Source organism: Hoplias malabaricus, chromosome 5 (assembly GCF_029633855.1).
Source record: "Hoplias malabaricus isolate fHopMal1 chromosome 5, fHopMal1.hap1, whole genome shotgun sequence".
Taxonomy (NCBI): Eukaryota; Metazoa; Chordata; class Actinopteri; order Characiformes; family Erythrinidae; genus Hoplias; species Hoplias malabaricus.
In genome coordinates, this window is record NC_089804.1 from 49,698,687 (window position 1) to 49,725,454 (window position 26,768).

General features: G+C 41.5%; 1 protein-coding gene across 1 annotated transcript in view; it reads right to left on the reverse strand.

The window, feature by feature from the left end:
- Positions 1-22: 22 nt before the first annotated feature.
- Positions 23-26,768, reverse strand: part of arhgef19 (Rho guanine nucleotide exchange factor (GEF) 19) — a 28,153-nt gene continuing 1,407 nt past the window's right edge. The window contains exons 2-16 of the mRNA XM_066671457.1: positions 8,713-9,367; positions 7,570-8,112; positions 6,911-7,043; positions 6,720-6,799; positions 6,387-6,628; positions 5,964-6,124; positions 5,637-5,789; positions 5,344-5,473; positions 4,559-4,633; positions 4,349-4,438; positions 3,559-3,722; positions 3,118-3,276; positions 1,612-1,691; positions 1,405-1,509; positions 23-465 (exon numbers count right to left, since the gene is read on the reverse strand). Of these exons, the coding sequence (XP_066527554.1) occupies positions 308-465; positions 1,405-1,509; positions 1,612-1,691; positions 3,118-3,276; positions 3,559-3,722; positions 4,349-4,438; positions 4,559-4,633; positions 5,344-5,473; positions 5,637-5,789; positions 5,964-6,124; positions 6,387-6,628; positions 6,720-6,799; positions 6,911-7,043; positions 7,570-8,112; positions 8,713-9,346 (2,907 nt within the window). The 5' untranslated portion in view covers positions 9,347-9,367 and the 3' untranslated portion in view covers positions 23-307. The remainder of the gene's footprint in view (positions 466-1,404; positions 1,510-1,611; positions 1,692-3,117; positions 3,277-3,558; positions 3,723-4,348; positions 4,439-4,558; positions 4,634-5,343; positions 5,474-5,636; positions 5,790-5,963; positions 6,125-6,386; positions 6,629-6,719; positions 6,800-6,910; positions 7,044-7,569; positions 8,113-8,712; positions 9,368-26,768) is intronic.

A 26,768-nucleotide genomic window follows, 5' to 3' on the forward strand; every position in this document is an offset into this window, starting at 1 on the left:
ATTCTCGATTGTAGGACAGTAGTGCTCTGAGATTTGTTTATTAAATTGCTACATATCTACATCTGCAAATAGGAAAAATATATAAAGCAAACTTAAAGGTGCTACTGTTGTAATGCTACCGATTTTTCATCAGCCTTGGTGTATATACACATTATTGCAAATTCCTGACTCACCAGAGTGGTTTGTCTTATTAAATAAATGTTGAGATGACAGTACATTATCAAAATAATGATTATATCTCTGACGTCAACATTTTTTTCATAAAGCAATGTTTAAATAATGGATACACCATATAAGAGGCAAGCCCTCAGTGAATCTCTCCCTCTAGTTTCTGGGTAACACACTTTATGCGAATGTTCTCACGAAGATTCCGAAGGCGAGCACTACGACTCGTAATTTCCTCCACATACGTTTTGGGGAACCAGCCCCTCTCTCCGTCAGACAACCGGATCCCCTCCACCCACCCTAAAGACAAGGAAAGAAGATTGTAGTTTGAAGCATGGTGGGGTTTGATTTCCTGCTTGGGACAGCACACCCCTCTACACGAACAAGAGTCCCAGGTCAAGGATGCGCTAGGCAAGGCTCTTTATGCTAAATTCGCCCCCCTCTGTAACATGATAAAACTGCAGATATCACTGGATTTGACAAATTAAAAAATTCGAATAAATATTAAAAATAATGAGAAAACTTGCCCTCCTATTCTCTTGTTCTGCACCATTGCACACAAACCACACTACATCAGCCATTGCTTTAAAATTAACTAATCACTGAACATTGCACAGTGCACTTTGTAGTTCTCCAATTAGCCCCATTTTACACCATATTTCAAAAGGTTACAACCCCCACAGGACCACCACAGCGGACATATTATCTGCATGATGGATCATTCTTAATATTGACGTCACAATCAGATGTTGTGGTGGTGTTAGTGTATGTTTTGCTGGTACGAGTGGAACAGACACAGCGGTGCTGCTGGAGTTGTAAAAATGGTGCCCACTCACTGTTCACTCTATTTGACACACCTATCTTGTTGATCCACCTTGTAGGTGTGAATAGACAGTCTCTCATCTGTGTAGTCCTTCATCAGTGGACACAGGATGCTGTTGGTTGGATATTTTTGGTTGGTGGACTATTCTTAGTCCAACAGTGACACTTGTGTTTCAAATAACTCCAACAGCAGTCTGATCCACTCATACCAGCGCAACACACACTAACACACCACCACCATGTCAGAGTCGTTGTCGCACTGAGAATGACCACCACCCAAACCATTTCTGCTCTTGCGGTGATACTGTGGGGGTCCTGACCATGAAGAAAAGGCCAAAAGGAGGCTAGCAAAGTATGCAGATAGATATAAACACAAAACCGATTATTAGAATTAGTGGATCTGCTGGCATATCTTACCATCACTTGTGATGGTTTTAGCTTGAAGGATATCTGCCTTCTCCAGCGTGAGTTCATCATGTTCCTGGGCCTGGTAGCTCTTAATGCATTGAACCTGAGACAGATCTGCAAGAACAACAAACCTAAAATATCAATCTTCATTCCAGTGGGGGAAAAGAAAAACACATTTGAAAATAAAGTTAAACGACTTTATACAACAGGTCTCACCCTCATTCTCACTGGCCGACTCAATGGTTGTCTTTGGGTCAGGGGGAATCATGGCTGTGATCCATCTCTGCTTGCTGCTCCTGTACAGGGAGTGCAGGTTATAGGGAAAAAAACCACTGAGTGTAGAATTCTCATCAGAGATTTGACCATTTACTGCATGGTGAGTAAAACCAGTGAGTAACTGAATACATTTTCAAAGAACAATTTCCAATATTTTTTTTCATATTCCTTTCTGTATTCTTGTAACATTTCAGACATGTATATGGTTTTTATGCTGAAGTCATTTATTCATGGCTGAATGAATGAGCTAATGGTGGTGTCATTCCATCGTCCTGATATTTTCATTACAAATTTTAGAAACATTGTTGCATGTTGGTACCATATGGCAACCAAATGCCCTGTACTCATAATACATTGCTCATGATATAAAGTGGTATTTGTGATTAAAATGTGTAGACATAAAACGTTTTTTCATGAGTTCACACTATGTAGTAAAGGATAAAGCTGTCCAGCTGTCAAAGAACAATATATCTTAAATATCATCAGGTTTCATAGTAGACCTCGTACTGAATTGTTTACAAGTAGTGATAATATTTTAAATAGAAGCATGAACTTTTCTGCAAGGGACTGGCTCCCTGTCAAAGTTATGTCCCAGCCTTGCACCCAGTGATTCCAGGTAAGCTTTCCAGGTAACCCAATGCAACCCTGATCAAGAAGAAAAGATTTTGTTTCATTACAAAACTGAAGATCTCCAGGCTGTGTTCAAATTGAGTTACATATATGAAATCATCATCTCTCAAAGGTCTTTCTCATGCACTAATGTATGTAATGTATGTAACAAAATCCATAGAGTTAAACAAACAGGCTGCATTTTAAGGTTTAAAGCTACATTCTATATGCTACAAGTGAATTACAGGTTATGAATTCATTCATTCATTCATTATCTGTAAGCACTTATCCAGTTCAGGGTCGCGGTGGGTCCAGAGCCTACCTGGAATCATTGGGTGCAAGGCGGGAATAAACCCTGGAGGGGGTGCCGGTCCTTCACAGGGCAACACACAGTCACACATTCACTCACACCTACTGACACTTTTGAGTCACCAATCCACATACCAATGTGTGTTTTTGGACCGTGGGAGGAAACCGGAGCATCCGGAGGAAACCCACGCGGAAACAGGGAGAACACACCAACTCCTCACAGACAGTCACCCGGAGCAGGAATCGAACCCACAACCTCCAGGTCCCTGGAGCTGTGTGACTGCAACACTACCTGCTGCACCACCGTGCCGCCAGGTTATGAAGTTCACTATTAATATTAGCTCTCATTACTTATAGGGCTATTAGGTATTAGGGTAGGGAGAGTCAAGTAATACAGGGAGAGTAAACTAAATCCTTATCTCTCAGTGCAGCTTTTGGGAAGATCACCTGTCAAATGATGTTAAAACAAAAATGATTCTGTAATAACTACACAGAAACCATGAAAGAATGATCAAATTTGGGTCTCACTCTGTCTGGGACTTGAGCAGGATCTGGTGTTTGAGCTGCTGGCCTTCGCACAGCTGCAGATGGAAGATGAAGCCAGAAATGCCCTGAAGCTTCTGACTCAGGTCCTTCACTTTCAGCTCACCAATCTTCGCATGCACAAACACCATGAACTTCCATGTGCTGCAACGGGGCACAAACAACAATGCTTTGTAAGGAGCTTGATTTATGTACCCTACGCTCTGTTATCATGGCTGCTGTCAAAGCTCAAACCCTGCATGCTGGTTTGCAATTAGCTTCAGACTTTTACTTTTACTAACCCTCCAGCAGTTTGAAGAAAAAAAAAACGAAAAAAAAAACACTACCTCCACCACAGGTTCAGGCAAAGCCAGACATAAAACTCTTCTCTCTTTCAGTTACTTTCTCATGTTCTCCCCTGCTTCCTCACTCTCATTATACACTCACTCTTTTCTCCGGGACAGCAGCAGGCAATCATTAAACAGGTGCAGATACACAGGCCGAGTAGGCAGTTTCAGTTTTGACCCCGATATGCTCATGGTTTGCGTGTCCACCTCTAACAGTTCACCATGTTTGACAAGCCAGCGAGACTGAGAAATGAGAGGGAAAATCTAGGGAAAGAAGACATGAATGACAAGAATGGTCTTTAATTTCCAAATACAATGTCTTGTAAATCAGCTGTGACAGATATTTATACAATATCTAATATCTTATTATAACTCATTATTTTTCTGAAATGAATGTGTGCAAAACATTACAACAAAGATGGAACAGGGCAGTTTAAGACTAGCAGTTCTGTAAAGCAAGTGCTATCATGCCCAGGTCTTAAAGGAGCATCCACAAAAGGCCTAGTCAGTTATGAGCAAGAATGGGCCACAACAATTAACCAGTGAACGATCCAGCAGTTTGATAACTATTTTTGGAAAAAGATAAGGGATTTCACAATCTACACAGCTTAAAATCACCAAAGGGTCAAAAATATATATATAAAATATAGTGCAAATTTAGCCACACCAAATACTCATACTTTTTGATTAAAGAAAACAATTGGGACAGCGCATACATTTAAAGAAAAACATACTTCACTAGGTAAAATATCTAATATCCAGATTTTTATATATATTCAAATACATGTCAGGCAGCAATTACTAACCACTGCTTTTCACAACATTGTACACACTGCTCCAACTTCTTTAGAAATGAATAATGCCATATAAAATTATACACTATGAAATACCTTGCCCTCAAAGTGTATTTTTTTGTTGAGGTGAATAAGTTCCTCCATCCTCTTCATGGACTGTACACTGGAGTTACATTCTTTTATTATCTGTTCCAGCACAAAAGGAGATGTTTATTTACTGCCAGGGCTCAGATATGTCCCGGTCTAGCTATATTTACAATATATCATAAAGTATAGAACCACAGATTCAAAAGTAAAAACAATTACCTTTTTCAACTCATTAAATGCTTTGGTGGCAGTGTCCTCATCCCGTGAACCAGGTGTGGTTCTCTTTAAGATGTTCTGAAAGCAGGTTTGTCAGATAATTGTTCAGATAATGTAATAAAATGAATGAAAAGTATGAACTAATTTCTTGCATTACAAAGCTATATTTCTCAGTTTTTCATCAAAGGTCTTGAAAAAATTGATGTGCCTATAACACATGTCTCATTTTTGGTTTAAACACTGTTCAGTTTTAAACACAAAATAGTCATTGCCTGATCTATACATAAGAAGCTGCATAAATGGCCTCAGGTGTATTCTTTAATTCATTCATTGTCAGTAACCACTTATTGAGGTCAGGGTCACAGTGGGTCTGGAGCCTGCATGGAATCATTGGGTGCAAGGCAGGAACACACCCTGGAGGGGGCGCCAGTCCTTCACAGGGCGACACACACTCACACTTTGACTCACCCCTATGGACCTATTTTGAGTCGCCAATCCACCTACCAACGTGTGTTTTTGGACTGTGGGAAAAAAACAGAGCACCTGGAGGAAACCCACACAGATACAGGGAGAACAAACCACACTCCTCACAAACAGTCACCTGGAGTGGGGCTCAAACCCACAAACCCAGGACCCTGCAGCTGTGTGACAGCAAAACTACCTGGTGCACCACCATGCTGCCTGCGTTACTACATCCACAAAAATCCCTACTTTATGAGATACCCTCACTTCAATAGAATGTATTAATGAGGGATGATTTGTTGTCGTTTATTGGATACGATGCCCACCTCCACTAGCATTTTGAGGCGTGTTATCCTCTGAAACGGCAAGATGAGGAATGATGTAAGGGGAAGCCGCTGGCATACAGGGTCCTCCTCCAGACGGGCCAGGATTCCAGGAAAGCGAGGATTCTCCTGTCTGAAAAGAAAAAAAAAAAAAAGATGAAACCCTATCAAGCCATTGGAGCAGGGAATCTATCCTACCAATGTATGACCCAAAATGACCATCTTCTGACCAAAGGCACTGTGAAAAAATGAAAATGGTTAAAGTACAAAAGCACACACAGAGTAAGAGTGCTCACAGAAGCCGCTGGTAGGTCTGCTCCTGGTACGCCTGGTTGGTAACATAAGGAAGGTAGACTTTCCGCAGAGCTGGACAGTGCTCGAGGACGATGTCACACACATCAAAACGTAAGATATCTGCCTCTAACCGGTGTTCCAAATCTTGTAGAAACCTAAAAAAAATACCACAGGGAAACATGAACACGCAGCCAGAAACAGCAAAAGGAGAGAGAGACTGAGACAGAGAGAGAGAGAGATGCATAATAAGGTAAAGGGAAATGTCATGTATATGCTGTTCAAAAAGTCACAGGTACCCAACAAATTCCCTAAACCCCCTTCCTTCGTACTTCTCACTGACGTCCTTCACATCAGGCAGCTTGGAAAAAAGCCACTGTCTCTCCTGAGTCCCCAGGCACTCCGTCAGATCTGAAGACATCATGAAGTGATCCACTGCAATGGTCAAGCTGCGGATGTATGAGGCCTCTGATGTTACCAATTCAAACTTTGCCTGAGAGAAGATATAAGAAAAAGATTCCAAATAAATTAAATATGTAGGCCATTTCACAAGGATTCTCTCACTGCCTGTGGTTGTACTGTTAAACATAAAAATATTTAAACCTTGTGCTATTGTTTTCTTCAAAACAGAGTGGTTCAGTTGTTAATGCAGAAAAACAAAGAAAATATGCTTATTTGCTTTAAAACTTATATAAGAAACCTTCAGGGTTGGTATATTTGTCATAAATCAAAGATAAACTAAATACTAGCATCACCTCCTGCAGTTTGCGCTCTTCATTACTGAAGTTATCCAGCTCTCCACTGCTCCTCACATCGGGAATATCCTGCCATAGTGAGAAGGCTGAACCACGTGAGGAGCGGAAAGAGCTGGAGGGGGAGAGGTTGCTGGGGGAGGCATAGTCTCCAGCTCTTTCCTCGTCTGTCCCAGGCTCTGCCCCCTGCTGCCTCTGGATCTCTCTGTTAATTGCCACATCACTGTACTCCTGATACAAGACCACTGAAAACCAGAGAAGACAAGAATGTGAATTAATGGATATAGGTACGTACAAGTATCAGAAACAAGTTTCAGGTTCCCAAAACATACTTACAGCTGGGCAGAAACCGTGACAAGCGTTTGGAAGCTCTGGGGGGAACATCTCCATCTTCATCAATGGAGTCTTTCCTCATGCTGTGGAGAGGGGGAAAACAGCATTTAAAAATAATTGAACTTTAAGTGGTATTATGGTTCTAAACCACTGTTTGAGGTAGTATTTGCTGTCAACACAAGGATTGTTATTACCTGAGCTTGGAGCTCCTCCTGTGCATTGGCAAGGCGCTGTCAGCAGAGGGCAGTGATGGTGCAAATCCCAAAGGGTTGTGAGGAACGCTGTCACTCGACCCCCCAGAAAGACGCTGCCTGGAGTTAGATTTGTCTACAAACAGATAAGTGGGGCTAGAAGGGTAAGCCTAAAAAATTTTGCACCTGTGTGTGAGAATGACAAGCACCGAAGTAAGAGTTTCCCAAGCCAGCCTCTGGGAACCCCTGACATTCCACATCTTTGCCTTGCCTTGGCTCCTACACAGAAAGCAAAATAATCAACATGGTATTTGCTGGGAGCTGGGATACTGCAAAAATATTGACCAGTTCTCTCCTAGGGCTGGGTTGGGAAATACTCTATTTTAAAAAGTTGGTGAAGGCTTTTTGTAAGGTTAGTGTTAGTGTTTAAAATGGCAGCTTGGAGAGCTTCCATTCTGCAGAGGTTAGGTGAACCTGTTTAGTTATTCAAAACCTTCATAAATATATGAATATTAGAGCAAGTTTTCTTGCAACTAAACCCTTCAGAATGGCTTACCAAGCCTAGATTTCTACCTTTCTACCTCCCAAAAGAAGTTATATTTATGAAGGTGATTTTGTTATTTGATTGCTCCTTTAAGCTAAAGTGCTTGTGAAGAACTTACAGTCAGCATTGAGGTTCACAGACGGCTGGCGGTCTCGAGAGGCCACTCGGGCAGACAGTGACTTGCCCAATCTCAGCGTGAAAGAGTTCTTCCTCTGAGATAGCTGCAGGCGGGAAATGAGTTCAGAGGCAGAGAAGCGCCTGCGCTCATGGTCTGCTGATCGGGATCGAGGCAAATGGACGGGATGGTTCAAGGGCATGGAGGTCGCAGCAAGGAAGACCGGGCCTTCTTGGACTCCACTGTCCTCTGGGTTCACCTCCGCTTTCATTGCCTCGTTTACTCTCTCCACTAGGAAAGTGCCCCCACCAGGGGGTTCGGAGGATGGCAATGAAGGCGTAGGAATGCATGTGAGTGTCAGCTCCTCATCCAAGTCCAACAGGGAGCTAGAGTTCTGAGATGTGGGAATGGTTGTGCCCACCATGCCCAGCTCTCCCTCCACAAAGGACTCAAAAGAACCAGGAAACAAGTAATCACACTCCAGTCCTGGGCTGCTCAGGGACTCATCACTTGGACTGTCTGGTGAATAGACCCTCATTTTGCGGCCTGTCAGATAAGACAAATAGCACAAAATGAGGTCTTGATTTTGAGTAATCGAGGAAATAAATAATAGGTCATTAAATCATTAAATTAAAAAGGCTATGTCTTACAAAAATAGATCTGTTACACTTTTTAGATGCATTGGTCCAGAGATTTCCAAATCTTGCCTAGTCTAGTACCAAGCTCTGTACAGTGTCAAGTATTCCCTGCCCCAGATCCCACTCCTTAAGGGCTTGATAATTAGTCAATGATCGGATGAGGCGTGTTGGGGCAGGGAATACCTGAAACTGTACAGGGCAGTAGGTTTCTACAACTGGATTTGAGAATCTCTGCACTAACACAATAGTTCCCAATCCTGGTTCTGAAGCCCTTCACAGTTTTGTTCCTAATCTAATACGTCCACTTTCAACTCAGGAGTGAAGTGTGAATTAGCTGATAAAACTTATCAGGTGTGATAACACATTGAAACACAAACCTCTGTAGGACAAGTATATTCAGGGTTATTATGCGACAATTCTTTTGCCCTTTTAATAGCAGTTTGTTCTTAATACAGCATAATCTAGGAATGTATGTGGCACAAAGCATGTAAGTCAGGGTAGCACTTACGTATAGACTTCTCCTTTGAAGCTCCCTGTGATGTTCGTCTTTGTAAACGAAAGAGATCAGGGCTCTGGAGCTCTGAGCCTATCGGGGAGCTGGGTGAGCTGGGCTGCTGAGAGTCCACAAAAATAGGAGAAAGGGGAAGGAACAAGTCTCTGGGACTAAGACCCTGAGACTGAGGCGAGACCTCCTCAGGCTCGGTCTGAAGCGAGTCCATGCAAGGTTCTCTGCTGTTGTCCTGAACTTCTTCAACATCCTGGTAGCTTTCGTGGTTCAGAATCAAATTTGTGTTTAGGTGATCGGTGTCTATGTCCTTGCCTTCATTCTGGCAACAGTTTGTCAAGGGCCCGTTTTGAGGAGGGCCTAGGGAACAGGGCGAGGAACTGCGCCTCCCTCGTGAAGTTGAGGAGTGAAAGCCATTCGTACTGGGTTGCTGGAGGTCAATGAAGGCTAGCGTCTCCTGTTGGCACACGGCAATGTGCTGGCGCAAGAGTGGCCCGTTCTCCCGGGAGCTGCTCAGAGCAACCTGGGCCTCAGGTGAGCCAGGGATCCACATGGCAGAGCTCTCCCCTCGGCAACGGAAAGCGTGGAGGTGAGGCTGGAAATCAGGAAGGGTAGAGAATCCATAGCCAGGAAGCATAGCTTAGGCAGTACACGGGAGCTGAGGAAAATCGAGAGAGAATTGAAGGGTTTATCAGATGCTAGTTTTATCTGCTATACACTAAGCTTTAATGTATAGCTAACATTGTTTTAGATGCAAGATCTAAAGAATTCAGAAACTAACAAATCTTCCAGCATCTTTGTAAATATTTAGCTTTAGATACACTGAAGTGGTCTGTTTGTATTTTATTTGAATTAGATTGCATTCCCAAAACAACACATGATTCCGGTCAGTGTTGAATGCCAGGAATAACATTTCCATGTAGAGAATGAATGTAAACAAATAAAAGGAAATGCAAATGTGGGCATACATTTGGACAAAATGGCTGATAGAACAGTATTTTTGAAATGATTCATTTCTACCATTCTGGGATGGTATGAGGGGAATAGTAAACCTGGTACTGATGTATTATTAGTTCTGGATTACAAATAACACTACAACTAATTCCAAAGGTATTAAATTAAGCTCCATAACATCAGAGAGTGTGAGTACATTTCTCAGCTTGGCCTTGGGCATGGCAACTTAAAGATCACATGCAACAGCTCCAAAGATTCCCATTTCAATTCATACTTTTCTATGGAGATTACACAAGCTGTGCATGACTGAATATCTGTCTAAATTCAGTCCTTTTGGACATATACTACTACCTCTGTTCCAGAGCTGGCTCAGACATAGCAAAGCCAGTCTCGTCTATGTGTCAGTACACTTCCTAACGCGGCTGGGTAAAGTTAGCAGTCAGCTGCTCTCCTCCCCCTGTGCCTGGCTGGGTACTGTCGGAGCTTCTGCGCTGTGTCTTCCTGCTTTAATTAAAGAGTGCTGCTCCTCAGCTCCTGCCCCTGTATTTATCCTCCCGCCCTTAGTCCCTCCACAGCTGCTACATTCGCCTCTTACACCACTGTGACGACCACTGCAGCACCAGCTACCAGCCACAAGACATTGTCCATAATTTGACTTGAGGATAAGCAGAGGCTGCACATAGAAGGGCATGTCAAAATCTTTCTTCTCTCCTTGTTCTTATCTATTTCCTACTCCTGAAGAACATGCACCTATTTGGACAAACAAACCGGGTCAATGGAGCAGTTATTATTAGTGTCTCCTGTCCATGCCCCACTGAGAGGTAGGCAGCAGATAACCTAGGCCATGACATCTCCTGGGTTTTTTAAGCAGTTATGCTCAGTGCTACTGACCTAAATCTAATTCACTACTGACCCACACAACACACTGAGATGTTCCCTTATGCTGTAGGCGATAAAGATGTCTGCGGTCAGTGAAATTCAAAGGAAATCCTTGGTCTTACTAATTTCTCAGACTAGTTTGCCAAACTATAATCATATAAACAACATTCCTAGGCATTCCTAGTTATTTTATTTTGAGTTGTATTTCTCAGCTTAGTAGTATTTAATTATGTAATATAATTTAATGGATACCAGAAATAACATTTGTTATCATTTTAACCAGAAGGGAAAACTTATTATTGATATCTTTTGCATTTAGCTTCTTGTCCACCTCATTGGCAAGTAATTTCTGTTCTATGAGGCTCTGCATTGTAATACTGAATTTAAGAGAGTAAGTACAGTTACACAGATGATATATTTCCTGTATAGCTGTCACATTAACTATATGGCCTGATTCCTACACTCTTTAAAAAAGGGCTTCTCAAGTGGTCTTCAGTAAAGGCAGATGTTTTACATAGATCCATTAGATTGTGACCAGCTGGACAAAAGCTAACAATAGAACAAGAATTTTTGGTGTACAGAAGCATATACCACATAAATTTTGAAGTAAAAATGTCAACTTGTAAAGAACCATCTGAACATGAAGATGACTGACTATAAACCCATTGCCTTTCTAAACAACCCTTGAACAGCCCAATTTTTTAAGGGTGTAGGCTTTATGTTGGTAGAATCCCTTCTTTCAATCATATTTACAAAAACGTGGATGGTACATGGATAGGTTTTCATTTTCACATGGGTGTCCCTATAAGGACATTCCTACAAATGGAAATAAGCTGTTGTCTAAAACATTGTCACGAACACAAATGACAGCTAATCCACTAACTGTGAATCTAAAACACTCTAAACTCACAAATTTAATGCCTCAAAATTGTCTATATCTCATGTCTGTACAGTCTTACATGGATCTTGTGTCTGCAGATGCATTTGGACCCAGAATGGTCTGAACAATATACATACATGTATCACTGGCAATTAAATTGTCATCCCATTCAACCACCATAGCACACACCCTGTATTCACACACATGCAATCCACACACACACACTGCACAAATGGTTACCTGTTCCCTATGCCAAACAAAGGATCCCTTTATCTTCACACATGGAGAAGGCTACTGTGTGCACAGGAGATTTGAGAGGGTGTGGGAACGGATTGGGATTCTTCACACACACACACACAATGAAATTAAAGTATGATTCAAAATGAGCAGAGATTTTGATTTGTAGAATAAACCATTACACTGTGCTATAGAATGCAGAGAAAAGTGTATGAACCCATAAATGTATTTCATTTCCAATTAAAATGACCAGTATGTACAAATAAATTACTTCTCAGGAGATATTATTGAGAGGATTATATATAAGGAGAGGTGGCAAAAGTTCTAAATCTAATTAGCTAGAAGTGTAACGGCAACTGAAACTTAATTCAAGGATTTTCTTGACCTAAATTTACCACCCCTATACATAAGGTAATCCACCTGCATGAGGAAGTGTAAAGCTAAATAAAGGTAATAAAGGTAAATAAATGATAAAATGTGTTTGCTGAAATAGAGATGGAAAAACAAATCAGGATAAAGAACATGGGAAAAGAGACTCCTAACCTGGTAGACCTCCACAAGTCAGATAAACACATCTTAAAGCATTTATCTTTGAAAAGCAAGTAACATTTAAGGTTTACTTTTGCTTTACATCCTTGACTTGTGCAACAACAAACTCACACTTTCTCTTAGAAAGGTATGCTGCTGAGAAAAGGAAACAGACAGAAAATCCTGCTGTTATTCTGACAAGGAACAAAAAAAGAAGTGTGTACCTAATGTGTGCTTTGACTTGAAATAAATGTAAACAGTGTCTGATTTTTGCACAGTATCCTAAAAACGATTTCCACAAATAATATGCAAGGAGATTGGTGTTGTGGTATCCATGACCATCCCAGTATAATTAATTTTACATTACATTCTACATTACAGCCCATTTGCTTGCAAACTCTCCATACAATAAGTTTAATTTCTCATGTCGTTTAGCATTTTCAGTGAAAACCAACATATAATTTGCCCCTCTGTGAAGGTGTTATTTGTGTTGTTTCTTACTTTGCCGCTTCTATTTTCCCTGTAATTTCACTAGGCTCTTTTAAGTCAGTGTGTCTGCGTTGTAAAAGAGTAGAGACCTGGCAGGTCTTTTATGGTGGTTGTGATTAAAGAAGAGAATTCTTTTCTCTGACACCAAGCAAAAACCTAGTACAGACTGTTAAGGCTTGCATGATCTCTTTAGCTCTGAGATACCACCAGTTTCTATGCAATTTTCAAGAAAACAATCACTGTCTGTTCATTGCCATGTTGGAGCTTAGGTCTGGGCATTAGCTGAAACAGTATATGGGTGTTTGGTGAGGTGGCACAAAGGTATGTAGCAGATGTAAAGATTTAAAAAAGTCTTTAAAGACTTTATAGAAAGCACTTACTTGTATTCCTAAGATGAAAGTCTTAAGGGGCACATGTGATTGGGAAAAACCTTCTCAGTTCAATAAGTTTGGTATTGTACAGATAGTGTTTAAACACTGGTACACATAAAAAAATAATTTCCAGGTTCGTAATTTCAGTACAATATCCACTTATTCAGGGTATTGCAGCAATTGCTGTTTAGCTCTGTCCATTCATGTTTAATTTATGAGAGGCAAAATGTGGAGCAGCCAATCAGGACATTGGTAAAAAGTACAGCTTCTTTAAATCTACATGATCTTACCTTTCGAATTAAGGGTCTGTTTATATTCCTGCACAATAATCCTGGACAGGCTCCAGACCCACTATAAATCTGATTACGATGAAGTGGTTAAAGAAAAAGCATGGAATGCTGAACTGAGGAGGGGGAATTAAAAAGAAGGAAAATGCAGGACATATGACCTTTAAATTCTTAAAGGTACATTGCACATTGTTATAGCAAAACGAGTGAAAAAAAGCATTATTCAAAAACAAAAACACGGAGCCCTCTACTTCCAGGACTTTAATCTCTGGGAAAGATTCCTATCATCCTGTTTTGCTCCGTTTCTGGGATTTTCCCTTCTCTTGTGTGTGTTTGAGTAGCATAGTCTAGCAGTGTGGTGACACAGACTTCTGTGTGCGTGTTAAATTGCACTGTGTCCGACTCACAAGGCCATTCTAATTGACCTGTTACAAAAAAAAACAGACCAGGGTGACCATCAATCTGGTCAGTTCTGTTTCTAGAGAACACATGGTTCAGTCATGAAAGTAAATCTAAGAATGTAATATGTGTCCAACTGGAAATCACTTTATGGGGCAATGTTGAAGAACAAAATACGGCCTGAAATCTTCCTTCTTCCTGTGTTAATGTGTTACGTTTGATGCTGATTATCTTCAAAATGTTCTGGCAGCTTGAAATGAATAAGCAACTCTGTTGTGGTTTGTCCTAACATGTCTAATGTATCGTTAATTATAGGTAATGGATCTCACGAAGGTGCCAGAATTCAAAATGTGAAACCACCCTTATGTATAAGATCTAGCAGGAGTTGATTTTAATCGTGGCAGGTAAGGATTTAGCCTGAGGCGAGGTTAGCAGGAGCAGCTGGGAGTAAAGCTCTGCGTGTTTACATTTGGAGTGGGTCATAATCTCTCATAGTGCCTGAGGCCTTCCTCCTTTTACTCAAGCATGACAAGTCAGAGAATTCCCAGCTTATAACTAGCAAAAGCATCCCCCTCAACCCCGGAGTTGAGAGTTCTTTTATTTTGTTATGCTATTCTAGTGTGAAATATCCTGTCATCCATTAAAACATACTTTGGTGTTCTTGTGTCTACCGAAGTTGTTTTGGACAATTTCTGAGCCACTTGGCCTTTCTATCATTCTACTCTAGGAATAAGTAGCCTCCAATACATTGAAATATGCCTTATTGTTTTGTCTCTGTTTAAGTTGCTTTGGGCAGTGTCTAAGCCAGTTCAACCTCCAAGCAAACCTAGACATTCTACCATTAGTCTAACTGGTCTGGTCTAACATGTAAACACTAACATTTCTGCTTTAGCTACTTCCTTTTAAAAAAGCACGATCTCTTCCTGTTCCAGGCACTCCCTGTCAAACAGAATGTGGCTATGTACACAGTCCAGCACAGTTTGAAAACAAAACACTCATAAGTAGACCATAAACAGCAAACTGAGAGTGAAAATGATTTGAAGCGGGAAAGAACACTGAAAATACCTGGTACAGTAGGTTTAATGTAAGCTACCGCAATGCTAATATTTGTGATAATTTATCTGACTACAAGTTTCAGTATCAAGAAATAAAGTTCAACCAATACATATGAGAACATATTAACAATTAAAACGTATCTTAACATTTATTTTAGATTTTAAAAAGTTCATTTGACACCTAAGCAAACAACATATCTTAAATATAAGTTTAAAGGAACCATAGGTATATTTTTACATTAAAATTACATCTTAAAAATCATTGTGAGGTTGTGCTGATCTAAACTAGAGAGAAGAGAGCCTCTGTTGTTGCTACATCATGCTCAGCATTGCAGAAACTGCACTATAAAACTGTTGGAGGAGTATAAGAAACACCCCAACTCCCTTTTCATTGATTTCAGGACAGTGCTGTAAACGTTAGTTATTCTTTTAACATATCCAACTGTGCTTGATAAGCAATACCTTGAGATTGGTGATTGTCCATCTATAATTTTTAGTGTAAACAAAATTAAAAGCATAGAACCAAAACAACACATTCAGCCAAGATCTGCTAGCTAGCCAGCTAATGATTTCCTCAAGTTGAAAGTAGAGTAGTAAAAATTAGATTTTTTTCCATCCATCCATCCATTATCCACCGCTTATCCGGGTCCGGGTCGCGGGGGAAGCAGTTGGAGCAAAGAAACCCAGACCTCCCTCTCCCCAGCCACCGACGCCAGCTCCTCCGGGGGTATACCGAGGCGTTCCCAGGCCAGTCGAGACATATAGTCTCTCCAGCGTGTTCTTGGTCTGCCCCGGGGCCTCCTCCCCGTTGGACATGCCCGGAACACCTCTCCAGGAAGGCGTCCAGGAGGCATCCGAACCAGATGCCCGAACCATCTCAACTGGCTCCTCTCGACGTGGAGGAGCAGCGGCTCCACTCCGAGTCTCTCCCGGATGTCCGAGCTCCTAACCCTGTCTCTAAGGGAGAGTCCAGACATCCTGCGGAGAAAACTCATTTCAGCCGCTTGTACCCGCGATCTCGTTCTTTCGGTCACTACCCAAAGCTCGTGACCATAGGTGAGGGTTGGGACGTAGATTGACCGGTAAATCGAGAGCTTTGCTTTTCTGCTCAGCTCTTTCTTCACCACAACGGACCGGTACAGAGCCCGCATTACTGCTGACGCTGCACCGATCCGCCTGTCTATCTCACGCTCCATCTTTCCCTCACTCGTGAACAAGACCCCGAGGTATTTAAACTCCTCCACTTGAGGCAGGATCTCACTTCCAACCTGGAGAGAGCACTCCACCCTTTTCCGACTGAGTACCATGGACTCGGACTTGGAGGTACTGATCCTCATCCCTACCGCTTCACACTCGGCTGCAAACTGGTCCAGCAAGAGCTGGAGGTCCCGGCTCGATGAAGCCAACAAGACCACATCATCTGCAAAAAGCAGACATGGGATCCTGAGACCACCAAACCGGACACCCTCCGCCACTTGGCTACGCCGAGAAATTCTGTCCATAAAAATTGTGAACAGAACCGGTGACAACGGGCAGCCCTGACGGAGTCCAACTCCGACTGGAAACCAGTCGGACTTACTGCCAGCCATACGAACCAGACTCCTGCTCTGTTTGTACAGGGACTGGATAGCTCGTAACAAAGAGCCCAGTACCCCATACTCCCTGAGCACCCCCCACAGAATACCCCGAGGGACACGGTCGAATGCCTTCTCCAGATCCACAAAACACATGTAGACTGGTTGAGCAAACTCCCATGCACCCTCCAGGATCCTAGCGAGGGTAAAGAGCTGGTCCTGTGTTCCACGACCGGGGCGAATCCGCATTGTTCCTCCTGGATCCGAGGTTCAACTATCGGTCGGACTCTCTTCTCCAGAAGACGGAAGACGTGCCGGTGGGATTGAGAAGATCCTCGAAGTATTCCTTCCACCGTCTGGTGACGTCCCCAGTCGAGGTCAACAGTTCCCCACCCCCACCATATACAGTGTTGGTGGAAAACTGCTTTCCCCTCCTGAGTCGCCTGACGGTTTGCCAGAAACTTCTCGGAGCCGACCGAAAGTCGTTTTTCATGTTCTCACCGAACTCCTCCCACACCCGAGTTTTTGCCTCAGCGACCGCCGAGGCTGCGAGCCGCTTGGCTCCTCGGTATCTGTCGGCTGCCTCCGGAGTCCCCTGAGCCAACCAGGCTCGATAGGACTCTTTCTTCAGCTTGACAGCCCCCCTCACCCGGGGTGTCCACCACCGAGTGCGGGGATTGCCACCCCGACAGGCAGCGACAACCTTGCAGCCACAGCTCCGTTCAGCCGCCTCAACAATGGAGGTCCGGAACATGGCCCACTCGGACTCAATGTTACCAGCCTCCCCCGGGATGCAGTCGAAGCTCTGCCGGATGTGGGAGTTGAAGATCTTTCTGACAGGTTCCTCTGCCAAACGTTCCCAGCAAACCCTCAACACACGTTTGGGCCTGCCAGGTCTGTCCGGCATCCTCCCCCGCCATCTGATCCAACACACCACAAGGTAGTGATCAGTTGACAGCTCAGCGCCTCTCTTCACCCGAGTGTCCAGAACATATGGCCGCAGGTCAGATGATACGACTATAAAATTGATCATCGAAATGTGGCCTAGGGTGTCCTGATGCCAGGTGTACTTGTGGACACCCTTATGTTCGAACATGGTGTTCGTAATGGACAAACTGTGACGAGCACAGAAATCCAATAACTGAACACCACTCGGGTTCAGATCAGCGGGGCCGTTCCTCCCAATCACGCCCCTCCAGGTCTCACTGTCATTACCCACGTGAGCATTGAAGTCCCCCAGCAGAACAATGGAGTCCCCAGAATGAGTGTTCTCCAGCACTCCCTCTAGGGTCCCCAAGAAGGCATGGTACTCTGAACTGCTGTTCGGTGCATAAGCACAAACAACAGTCAGAGCCCTTTCCCCAACCCGAAGGCGCAGGGAAATTACCCTCTCGTCCACTGGGGTAAACCCCAACGTACAGGCGCTAAGCCGGGGGGCTATGAGTAAGCCCACACCTGCCTTACGCCTCTCACCCTGGGCAACTCCAGAGTGAAAGAGCATCCAGCCCCTCTCGAGGAGATTGGTTCCAGAGCCCATACTGTGTGTCGAGGTGAGCCCAACTATATCTAGTCGGTACCTCTCAACCTCGCGCACCAGCTCAGGCTCTTTTCCCACCAGAGAGGTTACGTTCCATGTTCCAAAAGCCAGTTTCAGTAACCGAGGATCGGAACGCCAGGGCCCCCGACCCCGACCACCACCCGATCCACAATGCACCAGACCCGGATTACTACCTCTCCCAGGTAGGCCCATGGGAGAGTAGATTTTATTTTTTATTTTTTTTTTTTTTTTTTAGATTTTTTTAAATGTTTCAATTTAATGGAATCAGCTCAACCTGCAACTTGATTAAATAGTTACATTTTTGATATCAGCAATATACTGTGAACAAGCTAATCATTTTATTCACTATGAGTGATTTTTGTGTGCCGTGCTCCATTAATCTATTTTGCACCGTGTCCGACAAGATCCTAGGTACACCAGAGATTACATGAAAAAAAAGCATTCCATTCCATAATCATATATTTTTCTTTCAATTCTTCCACCTTTGAATGCAGGTGGGGTAATTATTTCACTTTGTTTCTCTATGGTTTTGCATTGGCAGTGCAGATCAGGTGTGTGATCTGGACACCTGCAGAGGAGTACTCTGCCACATCACAAACACATACACTGCCACATTTTAGATCATTTTTTTAAACAAACTGTGTCTGACTGTGTTAAAGAGATTTACAATTTGAAAGCGGTTTCAAAAAAGGATCTACTGAAAATCCAGCCACATCAACATAACAGACATTAATAAGGAGAAGCTGTCTGATTTCAGCGTTTCTTCTTCAAAGCACACCACATATCCAGTAATGGCACTATTGGCATTCACACTGGCAGTAGCAGACATCAAGTCCTCACAGTGAATCTCAGTAGATTCATGCAGCACAATCACATCTTTGATTCCAGCATGAAGTTTTGCCTCAGTGAGACGATGACCTACATTGGACAATCTGTGATATGCCTGCTGTATTATTTCACACTCTGCTTCCTATTTTGTAGCTGCTTTCTAGCTGCCACCCCCAACCCCCACTCCTTTACCCCAACTCACCGTTTATTATCTGGACAGGTAAGGACAAGCCACACAGGGCTATTTGTTTTGAAATCTGATCAGTTTGCTGAAAGCAACTTGAGATTGACCATCCCACAGGCAGTTAGTATTTAGTCAAAACAGTGGGGGAAAAGAGCAAATTATCTGTGAATATGGTAAAGAAAATAACATGTCAAAATATCCCATGGACACATCCCACATAAAAACAGAAAAAAATGATTGTTACTAAACCTAAATAAAATAAGCAATATGAAATAAAGCATTCCTTTTTTCCATCTTATAAATATATACTCATTCTGAAACTGATCAAGTAAATGTTCACACTGTCAAAAATGCACCAGGAAATAATTTAGCATTTTAATAATCTTCTTCCAAGTGAATTTTATATGAATTTTGGCTATATGACACTGCATAGGGAATAATTCTATCAAAAGATCTCTAGTAAAGATCACATACAGGATGAAAAGCCAAAATGGAATGCCCTCAATCCCTTTAGATGGCACTCTATTAAAGCTGGTAAGCTAAACTGGAATTCATCATATAGACTAATCATTGTCAATAAAAAAGTCTGCATCCCTAATTTAACAATAAAACAATAAGTATCATTTTTAAAATAGCACACATCAACAAAATGCACCAACAACACCCAAATTACAAATATACATACATACATACATTTTCTTTTCCGCTTCTCCATTTCAGGGTCGCGGTAAATTACAAATATATCTTAAATGAAATTGCAGAGTCAATCCTAAGGTAAGTGCCTAAGAGAGGCTTCTGCAGTATCATATTAAGTGTGATGAGACTTTAAATGAGCATTTAAAACAGCCTGCGGACTGCACAAATAGACAGGTGTGAGCCTTTCACACATACCTGCAGGGCTCAGCTTAATCAGGATCACTTTTCCAACACAAATGCACACACTCACTCTTGAACAGTTAAAAAAACAACACACGTTCAGTCAAATGCTAATCATTATTTGAAGTTTATGAAATTTATAAACATTATGGTGAGCAATGAGTGAGTTTTTAACGTTTAAAAAAATTAAGAATTTTAATTAATGGATGTATAACTGCAATTCTTTGTCAAAGTATTTTCCGAAGGCCCTATAGTAATTATAGAAGTTTACCTGCTGTAATGAAGTGCCACCTGAGGGCTTTAAGGTGTTCAATTGTGGCACTTTACAAGTAATTTCTCTATATTCCCAAAATCTTTAGTAGTGGGAGAAAAATTTACAGAGATTTACAGAGATTTGCAGAGAATTTGAGGCCTTGACCTGCTTTTTATGTTGGTATGTGTGCATGTCTGTTTACATTAACAACATTATTTTCAGCAATGGAGCATAATGGTTGCCAGCCCCTAACTTATTATTTACTCTCAAAACTTTACAATACCTAAATAATTTCCATTCATTTTCCAGTAGTCCTCACTGCTGAGACAGAAATCCACTGGGTGGAGTCGGATCACACCCAGCTATGCCCACATCCAACTCTTTCTTCCTGGGAGGTTAGGGTTAGGGTTAGGGTAAGGGTTAGGTTGTACTGGGAGGAGTCCGTTTTAGTCTAATCCAATGAAAGCACAATGAGGGTGATGCTGGATCACATCCAACTACTCCCTATGGATTTCTGGTTCTGCAGAGCTGGTCTTCTTGTTGTTTTCCTAATAAAAAATTACTAAACGAAAAGCTCTGGGATGAAACTTTGTTTATGTATTGTAGTAACTGTTCATTTTTTTATAATTCTGTATGAGCAAATGCATTCCAAGTGTTTAAGAGTGCAATGGTGATCTTTAAAATTACCTGTTTACATTATTTTAATTAGGCTGACATTCTGAAACGCTAGTAAAAAACATCAATTTCAAAGGCCAAAATGTGGGTAATTAACTGAGTAATAAACAATTCATGTACTGCATTTTTTAGTCATGTTTTACTGCATTTTAGCACCAGCTATATTTTTTTATTGTTATTAACAGACCAATAGTAATAACTTAATAGACCTTTGATCTTCATTCATTCATTATCTGTAAGCGCTTATCCAGTTCAGGGTCGCGGTGGGTCCAGGGCCTACCTGGAATCATTGGGCACAAGGCAGGAATACACCCTAGAGGGGGCGCCAGTCCTTCACAGGGCAACACACACACACACACATTCACACCTACGGACACTTTTGAGTCGCCAATCCACCTACCAACGTGTGTTTTTGGACTGCGGGAGGAAACCGGAGCACCCGGAGGAAACACGCGGACACAGGGAGAACACACCAACTCCTCACAGACAGTCACCCAGAGCGGGAATTGAACCCACAACCTCCAGGTCCCTGAAGCTGTGTGACTCTTCAATGTTTCACTGTAGATTTTCACCACTTTAGACTAAATCAAGTTTTTACAACATGGGCATTGGTTTTTTACCTTAGAAAAAGAAAGTAAGTTCATTTTCATGAACAACCCCCCCTCCCCCAACACACACACCGCAAAAAGAAAAAAAAAACAGAGCAGCCAACACAAAGCCTTCTGACACATGCAGACACATTCTGCATTCCCCAAATAACTAGGCTCTTGTCATTCCATTTAAATTGCTCAGTAAAAGCAGTGGTGGGAGACAAACACAGAGTCTTGTGTGTCTGAGCTCAAGCAACAAAAACACGCCCTGTTAGCCTGGCCCCATCCTCGTTGTCGGAGACAGGGCAACTCGCCCTAGGTGAGGCTTTGGTCAAAGCCCCTCAGCCCCCTACTCCAGGCCCCTACACCACTTCCTTCAGCATCTACTCATTCTGCAGGTGAGCTCCACAGTGGAAGCTATTAACAATAAGCCACAAAAGCAGAGTTGAGTGAGATGGCATTAGCAGTAGGCTCAGGGCCCCTGAGGACCCTTCAGTGGCCCCGATGCCCCAAGAATAGTGATGGAACGCTGGTGGAGAAGAAGGGTGTGGGTAGCGTGGGGGTGAATGCTGCATAGCGTATAGCGTCGGATAGCATATTCAAAGCCCAAATACATGTAGGTGCAGATCCTGGGTTGTTTCCTCCCACTGACAGGTGATGGGGCAGGTGCTCCATACTGAGTGAATGAGGGAAGAAGTTAGGGGAAGTTGGGAGCGATAAATTAAACTGTAAATCTGACAGAAGCAGAGACATTCTACATTAACAGAGTAGTTAAAACAAACATCTAATTTACTCAAATTTCGCCTTCTAGCCCATTGGCAGAGACAAGTGTGCTTCTTTAATTTTGTACTGGGACTACATGGCTAATGTAGCTAACAAACAGTAGAAGCTTAAATCAAAATATTAGCATATAACACGACAACATAGTCATCACACAATTACTTCGCTCTAAAAAAAGCTTGCTTATGTGGTTTCTGATACGGTATAACATTCTGTCATCTAAAAAATGTACAAAGAATATAGAAAGATACAAGCGGCGGCAGAAGCTTTCGTTTAGTACTGGAAGGTACTAGGCTAAACAGGAAATGAAAGCTAGCATTGACTATGTCACAAACAGCAAACATAACCTTCTACAAATGAAAAAGCAATGTCATTCGGCACGGCGGCACGGTGGCTTAGTGGTTAGCACGTTCGCCTCCCAGCGCTGGGATCTTGGGTTCAAGTCCCATCTGGGTGGAGTTTCCATGTTCTCCCCGTGTCTGCGTGGGTTTCCTCCGGGGGCTCCGGTTTCCTCCCACAGTCCAAAAACATGGAGGGTAGGTGAATTGGCTTCTCTAATAACTGTCCTGGTGTGTGAATGAATGTCTGTATGTGTGAGCCCAGATATGGATTGGTGCTCTATCCTGGGTTAAACCCTAGTGCCTGATGCAGTCCTCCAGGTGGACGGTCGTTCCTGGTTGAGAGTACGCTGTGCGCGTTTGGCTGCCGCTTCTCACCAGTGTGTGTGTGGATTGAGCGTTCTGGATTGTAAAGCGTCCTTGGGTGTCTAGAAAGGCGCTACATAAGTGTAAAGATACGTCATTCATTTCTTTGAATTCATGACAGTTTTGTCATGATGGTGGAATGTATCTCACTCAGATTTCTCACATTGTCACAGTCATATTTAAGCCCAGTCACACAAATATGTAAATGGTTTTCAGGCAAAACATTGTGTATATTAAATAAAATGCATGAAAGCAAACAGTACAGCATTGTTTAACAAGCAGCTCGACTGCTAATAGGCTAACAAGTTAATTAGTTCATTTGAAGATGAAATAACGTTGGGTAGAATAAGTGTGTAGATGTCTGTTAAACCTTTCTTTGATCCAAAATCTGTGTGTAGACTAAACGTTATTGAATGCGTTACTGAATCCTGTGCACTGACTATTTGATGCTAACATGTAAATCTCAATTCACGATGATTATATGATACAAGCAGCTCGACTGCTAATAGGCTAACAAGTTAATTAGCTCATTTGAAGATGAAATAACGTTGGGTAGAATAAGTGTGTAGATGTCTGTTAAACCTTTCTTTGATCCAAAATCATGATGATTATATGATACAGCCAGAATTGACAGACAATTATGTTATTTTTGTGTAATTTCATATTGCCATAAATATGTTGCCACCCTATTTGAACCCTTTTAAACTGATATCAGAACTTAAAATATAAATTCTTTCTTCAGTGTGAGAACACAGATTTAACCTCCATATATCTATAAAAATTTGCATTTTCTTAATTCTAGCCATATTTAAAAATCATGTATGAAAATCATGTATGATAGTGATACACAGACATTTTTTATATTTATTCTTCTTTTACTGTAATTATTTCAAACACACAACCATGCTAAATGAATATGTACATTTCTGTTAAACAAAACACACTTCTGTACCTTTTTAGGCCCATATTTACACCATGTATAATATTGTCCACAGTGTGTTCAAATAAATGCGTGCACTTAAATATGATCCCTGCAGAGGATTTGTTTTTGCTTATTTTGACCAGGGGTGTACAGGTGAAAGATTAAGTATTGTGATAATTTTATTTAAACCTGTGCCTATAGCAAAAAGTCAAACTGCATCAGAGAGCACATAAACAAGCCTATGTGGCAATACTAATTATTTTAAAACAAACTACTACAAATTAGACATATGTAACCAAGCAATCTGAAGCATAAATGCCTATAAGAAATTATGGAAAGGCAGGTCTCACGTGTTCACTCCCTCATGCCAAAATTGATTGCTTGACATGCTTGCTTTCTTTGTATGTGGAAAGACACCTTTCCAAATGGCTGCTTTTCCTTGTCTGCTTTAGTGATGGTAATAAGTTTTCTTTTTAAAAAGGTGTTACTGCGTGTCAGACAGACATATCAAAGAGTATACGTGTCTTGTAAGACTCTGAGACTATGCTGAGTCACACATACACACATATTTGGCACTGCTGGGCATAAGATGCAGCAACTAACACTTTATGACAGACATTCCTTAAGTCTAGCCACCCCCACCGTCTCTGCCACATCTATATTTCTGCTGTATGTACTAAAGCAATGTACCCTGCACCCTCAAGCATCGAAAGTTTACTTTTCCCTTACCACAAATAAAGGCACAATGACACTGGTGCCTATCTTAGATTACCTCTTTACAGAGAGTTTGTATCTGTCTCCAGTCCTCTAATGACAGGTTGCTGTGAAAGACTAGTTCATCACACAATTCATCTGTTTTACACAGCACTTTCCACCTGGGAGACAGGAAAGCACCTGATCTCACTCCATTCAACAGTTACTCAAGCTTTATTCACAATATGTCTGCTTTTGCCATTGGAATATCTGTTGTGGTGCCAGCAATCTGACAATGCAGTTGTGCAGACAATGATGAGCCGGTCTCAGCAGAAGAACAAGGAAGAACAGGGGATTTAAGACACTGTGATCGGATACTTTCTCATTTCATACACACCCTCTGTGGAACTTGCACCTAGGAACTTAAAAATGCCAGCCTTTCCAGCCTAGGGTGAGCATAAGAAGCCAAACATTCCACCTTAGATTACACTCTTAAATATAAAGATGGTACAAAATGTTCTTTAAGCAATGCCTTAGTAGAACCACTTTTGGTGTCATAAAGAAACATTTTTGCTAATTCGTTCAAATGGGTAAAAAACCTTAGGATCAAGTTATTTTAAAGTTTTTTAACTTTAAAAACATTTGTCACACTTACACATCTCTTAAACAAACATAGTTCTTAATGGAACTAAAAGTGGCATCTATGGCATGGCTCAAAAACCCTTTGTAGCACCTTTTCTTTTAAGAGTGTAATATTTATGTTGGGCTGAGGGCCAGAAAGACAAAATAGCTAGCAATGCTGTAGCTTAAATATGTAATGCCCCATAACCATTAATGCATATAGTCTTTAATACTCTTTTTTTTTGAGGCACAGTGCCAAGCCTAATAAATTCTTCATCCAATGCTTTTTATCTCTCTATGATTTTAATAAACTCAATTTTTTTTATATAAATTTACTTAATTATTATTATATATTTTTTCTGTGGACAATTCCTTTAAAAACATGTGAGTGTTGCCTGTAATGGACTGACACCCCATCCAGAGTATGTTTTTGCCTGAACTTGTTAAGCGGTTACTGAAAATGATTGAATGAATTATAGGAATTAACACACAACTGAACAAACTAACAGTTCTTCTTTAAGCAACATTCAGATATTACAAGAGATATGCAATCACATTTCAGTCAGAGTTTTACTGTAAGGGAAACAACAAAAAACCGGCCACAGGCCACAGGCAAGTACTCGGTTATGAAATGAATCATAGTTTCCTACTTAAGGCAAAATCAGCCACACACTGGTACAAGAATTAGGGAAAAAATAATAATACACCATGACAATACAAACATGTGTCATACATAAGTAAAGAAGCAAAACCATTAATTAAGAAAATCCATTCATTTTCTGCCCTTTATGTTGTAAAACATATATACATAAACTCCTAACAAACTACTAAAGTCTCTCTGATGACAGCACACTTACTCATCACTCATCTGGCTGACAGACTATGCTTAGTGCTACAAGCTTCACTTCAATCTGCCATTCCATTGGGAGTGTAACGACATGCTAAATGAAGCCACAAACAGCCAAACTGAAACTAATACGTGTCATTTAACAATAAACCTGGACCAGAACAATGGCTGCTGGTATAAGACATCTCAAGTGAATTTGTGCCTTCATCTTTACTTACGCATCTGCTAAGTTTAGGGAGATTATTAAAATCACTTTAGAGCAAATCTAAGTGTTTAGATATAAACCTTAAAGGAACACTCCAACTTTCTTCAAACAAATCTAAAACAAATATTTGTTTGCTTGAAATATTCTGGTGTATTCTTTTAAGTTGCATTATTTGTGGCTTTGACAGCTGCAAAATCCATGGCCTTTATCTAAGATGAGCAGATGAGGGGTGCCCACAATTTCGTTATTGACTCAATGTTTTATTTCATAAAAATAAAAAATAAATGCAATAATGATAATAATAATCGCAAGATAAACACTTAAGGTATTTTTGGAAACTAAGACCTGCAATATACAGACTTTCTTACTGTACAACTGAAATGCTAATAAGCTCTTTTAAGCAGTGAGTTTAACAGTATCTAGGCAGCTGTGTACAGTTCCCTCTCGTTCCCTCTCTTTCTCTGAGTTCCAGACATGCACACACCTGCCTTTCAGACCTGCAGCTGCACACTGGCTCCTCCACCTTAACATAGCCCTCCATAACACTCCACAGCATTATGATCTATTCAAAAATAACAAGCTTGCAAGCTCTGTATTCAGCAGCTGTTTGAATATGCTGATGAAGGGCTCTGTTTATACTTGTTATTCAAGGAACTTGCTATTCAATTGA